The sequence below is a fragment of the Lynx rufus genome, unplaced genomic scaffold, assembly GCF_022079265.1.
Source record: "Lynx rufus isolate CCGP_SWC_20201006 ecotype Redwood Valley unplaced genomic scaffold, mLynRuf1.p SCAF_19, whole genome shotgun sequence".
Taxonomy (NCBI): domain Eukaryota; kingdom Metazoa; phylum Chordata; class Mammalia; order Carnivora; family Felidae; genus Lynx; species Lynx rufus.
The window spans coordinates 29,501,814-29,507,621 of NW_025814833.1; the positions used below are offsets into that span (position 1 = coordinate 29,501,814).

The 5,808-nt window shown below is 64.2% G+C and overlaps 1 protein-coding gene across 1 annotated transcript; it reads right to left on the bottom strand.

Moving 5' to 3' along the window:
* Positions 1–213: 213 nt before the first annotated feature.
* Positions 214–1,707, bottom strand: GPR101 (G protein-coupled receptor 101). Its single transcript, XM_047081813.1, has one exon. The coding sequence runs from the start codon at positions 1,705–1,707 to the stop codon at positions 214–216; it is 1,494 nt and encodes a 497-aa protein (XP_046937769.1).
* Positions 1,708–5,808: the final 4,101 nt, after the last annotated feature.

Consider the following 5,808-nt stretch of genomic DNA (forward strand, 5'->3'; position numbering starts at 1 on the left):
GAGGGGCACACTTTTAAGGGAAAGCTCCAGTTCCTACCTCTTCCGTATATTTATCTGTCTGTCTGTCTATCTCGTGGTGAGAAGGACGTGTGCAACACCTTGGCCTGAAATGGTACGGGTTGGCATGAGTGGGGCTGTGGGGGGTCCGTGTGAAACAAAGCCGCTCCCGTTTTCCGCACTGTGGACAGTTCAAGGTTTGCCTTCCGGCTAGCTTCAAGGCAAAGTGGCGGAGTCGTGCGAAGGGACGGTCTTGCCTTCGGTCCCTCCCTCTGTGCCGGCTTCTGTTCCCGGCAGGTCCGGGTGGCTGTCTTCTTTCGGGGGCTTTTCCTTGCAGAAGAACTTCTTCAGCATATCCTGGATTTCCTTCTTGATGGTCTTGTGCATGTAGCCGTAGATGTAGGGGTGCACGCAGCACTGCAGGAAGAAAAGCCAGATTATTATGGTGATCACCCACTGGGGCACCTTGGTTTGGACATCCACCCACACGGCCAGAACCGCCAGAAAGCAGTAGGGCCCCAGGGAGAGCACGTAGGAGAAGACGATGAGGAAGATCACTTTCGCAGCCTTGCACTGGTAGCACCTGGGCAGAGGGGGGTCGCCAGTGCTGTTTCGACGACTGGGCGGGAGGCTCTCGGGGATGTTCACTGCCTCGACGTCCTCCTCGCTGAAGTTGAGGTCATCCTCGCCGAACTCCGCGTCATCTTCACCCAGGTCGACGTTGCACTGGCTGACCTCCACGCGGCCCTTGTCCGCCTTCACGCTGCCGGCGGGTTGGGGGCCGCCGTCCCGGCCCTCTGAGCTGCCTTCGCTGGCCACCGAGCCGCCGTCCCGGACCTCCTCGCTGCCCGCGGCCGCCACCCTGCCCGCACTGGCCTCCGCGCTCTCTTCCTCGGCCTGCACGCCGCCCTCCTCGGCCTCGGCCTCACCTCCGTCCCGGCGCCGGGACGCAGCCCTCCTCTCTCCCTCTTCGTCCTCGTTCTCCACACGATCCCTGGCCCGAACCTCCAAGCTGTGGCTCCTGACGTTGTACAGCAGGGCATGCTGCCGCCGGGCGGCACCGAACACCACGGAGTAGCAGGCAATCATGACGACCAGCGGCAGGATGATGAACGACACCACGCTGAGAATGGTGTAGCTGGGGCTGGCCCCCCAGATCATGGAGCAGAGGGCGTTGCGCTGGTCAAAGGCAGCCTGGCCCCAGCCGTAGAGAGGGGGGGTGCTCTGCAGGATGGCCACGATCCAGGTGCCGTAGAGGAGCATGTAGCCCCGGCGGGGGGTCATCTTAGCGGGGTAGGAGAGAGGGTGGATGATGGACAGGTAGCGGTCCACGGACACCACCACGATGGTGTTGACACTGGCGAAGGCGAACAGGTGAGTGAGGCTCACCAGCGCGGTGCAGAAGTGGCTGTTGAGGGGCCAGAAGAGAGGCACGGAGGTGGCCACCACCCAGGGGGCCACGAGCGAAATCTGCAGCAGGTCAGTGACCAGGAGGTTGAAGACGAAGCGGTTGGCGACCTGCAGCAGCTGCGGCTTGCGCTGCAACACGAGCGCCAGCACGATGTTGCCGACGAAAGAGGCGGTGAGGAACACGAGCAGCACGCTCGAGCGGATGATGCCGTGGGCCAGGCTGATGGGCATTTTGGACAGGGGCACGCACGTGTGGCTGCTGTTGCTTTCGCGCGTGCTGTTGGTGCAGGTGGACGTCATGGCGACAGAGGGCGGGCGGCGGAGGCGCGCCGGGACCGCACTCAGTGCCTGTGCCGGGGACCAAAGAAAACACGCGGGCCGGGTTAGTCACCCCGCCGAGCGGGGCCGCTTCGGGGACCCCCGCGCCGCGCCAGTCCGCGCGTGACCGCGGCTCGTCTGAACCTCCTCTGCCCCTCCGGGCCCCTCCGCCCCTCCCTCTCGGGGTCTCGGCGCCACCCCCCACCCCCCACCCCTACCGGCCCCTCGGCGGGCGCGCGCGCGCTGCGTCTCTCTCCCACCGTCTCTGCATCTCTCCAGCGATCTCTCCCGCCGGCGCATGCGCGCGCGCTGTCTCTGCCTGCTTACGTGTCGCTGTCTCTCTCACCCCAGTGTCCCGCACTAGCGCACTCGTCACGTGTCTCTCGGGGGGTGTGTGTGTGCCGCGTCTCACCGGTTTTCTCCGACTCTCTCGCCCGCCCGTGTCCCGCACGCTGTCTCTCCTTCCCGGTCTCTCGCGAGCACGTGCGCGCTGTCGGTCTCCGTCAGTCTGTCGTGCTCTCTCTTGCCTTTCTCTCTCTCGGTCACTCCCGTCTCTCCCTCCAAGTCTCGGTCAATGTCTCTGACTCAGTCTCCCTCCCCATCGCCCCCCCCCCCCCATCCTCTTTCGGCAGCGCACTCTCTCTGTAGCTGTGTGTGCACGTCTCTCTGTCTCTCTCTGCCTTTCTCCCGGCCTTGTCCCCGTCTCTCCCTCCGTCTCTTTCTGCTGCGCTCCCGTCTCTCCCTGTGTCCCTGTCACTGTCTATGTCTCTCGCTAGTGCGTGCGCTCCTCCGTCTTTTCCCAGTGCGGTCTCGTCTCTCCCCGTCTCTCTCAGCCTATCTCCTCGACGATCTCTGTGAGTCCCCGGTGCACCTGTTCACTGTCCCTCGCTGCGTGCGTGTCCCTGTCGGTCTCCGCGTCTCCCCAAGCCTCCCGCTTCCGCGTCTCCGTCCATCTCTTCTCTACCTCTGTCTCCCCCGTGTCTCCCTGCGGTTTCTGTCTCTCCGCGCGCGAAGTTCCGTCTCTGTCGCCGTCCGCCTGGTCTCTCGCCGTTGGCTCTAACGATCTACGGCTGTCTCTCCTAGTTGTCCCTGTCTCTCGTGGCTCAGGCTGTCTCGCCAGCGCGTGCGCTTGGAGAATCGGGATCTCTGTCTCTCCCTCTGTCCCCGGGACTCTCGCGGAACACTTTCTTCGTATGTTTCAGCGCGTGTGCGTCTCTGTGGCTCTCCATTTGTCTCCGACGAGCCCTCACCTCGGTTTTTCTCTGTCCCCGATCTCTATCTCTCGCTTGACTATTTTGCCATGGAAACCAGCTGCCGCCCTGGCTACCGCGGGCTCAGGCGGATAAATCTCCTAGTTTCTCAGCGGCACCGCCGCGGCTGGATGCGGGGAGGATGCCTCCCGCGACCCCCTCCCTGTTCGGCCCCCTCCCCGAATCCTCCGGTCCTCCCGCGGTCTCTCTCGGCGGCGGCGGCGGCGGCGGCGGGGGGCGGGGGGCGGGTGAGGAGGGGGAGCTCGAGGAAAGCAGGAGAGGAGGCAGGGGTGCCGGGCTGACGGGAGAGTCTGAGAGAGGCAGAGCGGGAGACGCTGGGAGGCAGAGAGAGAGAGAGAATGAAAGGGAAAAAAAAAAACAAAAAAACGAGACCCGCAGAGACAGAAAGAGGATGGGAGACAGAGACAGGATGAGAGCCCACCCAGGGACGCAGAGAAAATGACCGAGAGGAAGAGGAATGGAGACGACGAAATGAGAGAGGCAGCGAGCGAAGGAGAGGCGCGGAGAGACAGAGACAGGAAAATCGAGGAAGGGCAGGCTAAGAAAGGGAGGGTGGGGAGCAAGGGGGGAGCGCGAGGCCGCGTGCGAGAAGTGCGAGGCCAAAGGCGAGGGCCGCGGGGCGCACGGGGGGCGCGTGGCGGGGCTGCCGTCGGGGCCGCGGCGGACCGGGCGTCCGGGGCGCTGGAGCGCGGGGCCGGGGAGGGCGGGGGGGGGTGCGGGCCGCGGCGCCGGGGAGCCGAGCCGGGCCGCTTACCTGTTGCTGGCGGAGGCGTCGCGCCGCGGGAGCTGCGTGCCGCTCCCTCGGGGACTCGCCGCGCTCGTCCGGGCTGCCTCCCGAGGCGCCGGCGGCGGGGAGCCCGCGGCGGGGCGGCGGGGCGCGGGGCGCGGCGGGACCGGGGGCGCCCGAGCCCGCACGTCGTCCGACCGGCGCGCAGCGCTGCGAAGCTCTGAGCGGCGGCGGGGGCGCGCGGCGTCTTAAGGCGGCGCGGGGCCCTCACCTTGCGGCGCCCCCCTCCCCTCGGCCCCCGCCCGCGCCGGTGACGCACGAGGCCGCGGGCGCCCGGAGGAGCGGGGGCCCGCGGCGGGGGGAGAGGGGCGGGGGGAGGGGGAAGGGAGAGGGGCGCGCGCGCGCGCGCGGCCGCGGACCCCGCTCGGCTACTTCTCGCCCCGCGTCCCCACCCGGGCGGCCCCGAACTCGCCGAGGCCTCACAGACCGGGGCTTGTCGCCGGGACGGATTTTCGGGCAGACCTGTGCCTCCCTTGCCCCCGGATTGCGGGCCGGGCCCCGGCCACAGACCTGCACACTTCTTCCAAAGAGGCGCAGAAACCCGGTCCCGGGGCCTCGGGGCCTCGACCTTTGAAGACCCCCCCGCCCCCCCGCTCCGCTCCTTTCCCCTCCCCCTCCCAAAGTAAGAATTGCCCCCGGGCCCGAGAGAGGAAGGGTGACTTTGATGTCACCAATTTTCCACAGTTTTCTCTGGCTCCCGGCAAGAGCTGAGCGGTAGTTCCTTTCGTGTGGGTTTGGGGAGCTTTTCGTGTGAGAGAAGCCGCTTCATGATCCACGGTATTGTTTGATGGAAGTCTGTCTGTAAGTCAGCCACCCCCGCCCCCACCCTCCATGCCAGGTAGCGTGGCACTGTGGTAAGCTGTTCACGCAGAGAATGCCGCCGAATCCGCACCTCAGCCTTGTGAGAGTGGCACTGCTATTACCTTCGTTTTATAGAGACAGGAGCCGAAGCCAAGAGAGATTCCCCTACTTGCCCAAGTTCAAGTCAATGTGGCACCTGCTTTATTAACCAAGACTTTCCGGTCTCCCCCAAACACATACGGGGTGTTTGCTCTGTGCCACGCCTGGGCAGATACCAGGGCATAAGGCATTCCCCCCCCCCCCCACCTACCAAAAGAAGAAAAAAAAAGGGAGGGTCAGGCCTGGGAAGGTAGCCGTGTACAGGGGTCATTTGCATCTGGTTCCCGAGGGATGAGGAGACAGTTTTTCTAAGCAGGACCGAAAGGAAAGCATGTTCTGCAAGAAGGAGACGCGCTGGCAGAGATAAGGCTTCAGGAGAGAGCTGGGGGCCAGGAGAGGCAGCAGCGTGGTGAGCTTCAGGAGGTAAGCTGGAAAAATGGGGCAGGGGCCGATCCTGAACGGCCTCGAGTGCCAGTCTGGGGACTGGCGACTGTATCCTGAGATCCCTGGAGGGCTGCTGAGGGTTTGCTTTATGCTGAGCCGTCTCGAACGTACAGGGGTGTCATGGGAATAAGAAAAGCACCTCCTCCCATGTTCCCACCATCTAGCCTTAACAATGATAAACATTTTGCCATTATCGTTCATTGACGGTTTCTGTGCAGGGTGATGTGATGAGATTGCTGTTTTTCCAGGGTCCTGTAGAAGCGGGACTGGGGTGGGGGTGGGGGAGACACTGAAGGGAGAAAGAGCAGAAAGGAGGCTGTGGCAGGGGACCAGCTGGGTCTTGAGAGGTCACCCGGAGGGGGCCGAACGGAGACCCACAGAGAGGCAAGATTGACAGCGGTGAGGGAGAAGGGCAAGGAGGTGTTGGAGAGGGCCGACAATGAGCACAGGGTTCTGAGTTGGTGGATGGGCTAGAGAGAGATGCCCCCCCCCCCCCGCCAACTCCTGCACCCCATGCCTTCTGGACAGGGAGACAAGGCAGGTGTCTAATCAGGCTCCAGGACGCTCTTTGGATTTTAAGTCCTACATTTGCTGTAGATCATTTGTCTTTTTTCTGCTAGGCCTGATTTTATCTTCCCAAGGTTGAATGGTATAAACCTGGTCGTTTTTCCTGGAGACAGC

Excerpts from the sequence above, each read along its gene's own strand:
- GPR101 (XM_047081813.1), bottom strand. The coding sequence starts at position 1,707 with ATGACGTCCACCTGCACCAACAGCACGCGCGAAAGCAACAGCAGCCAC.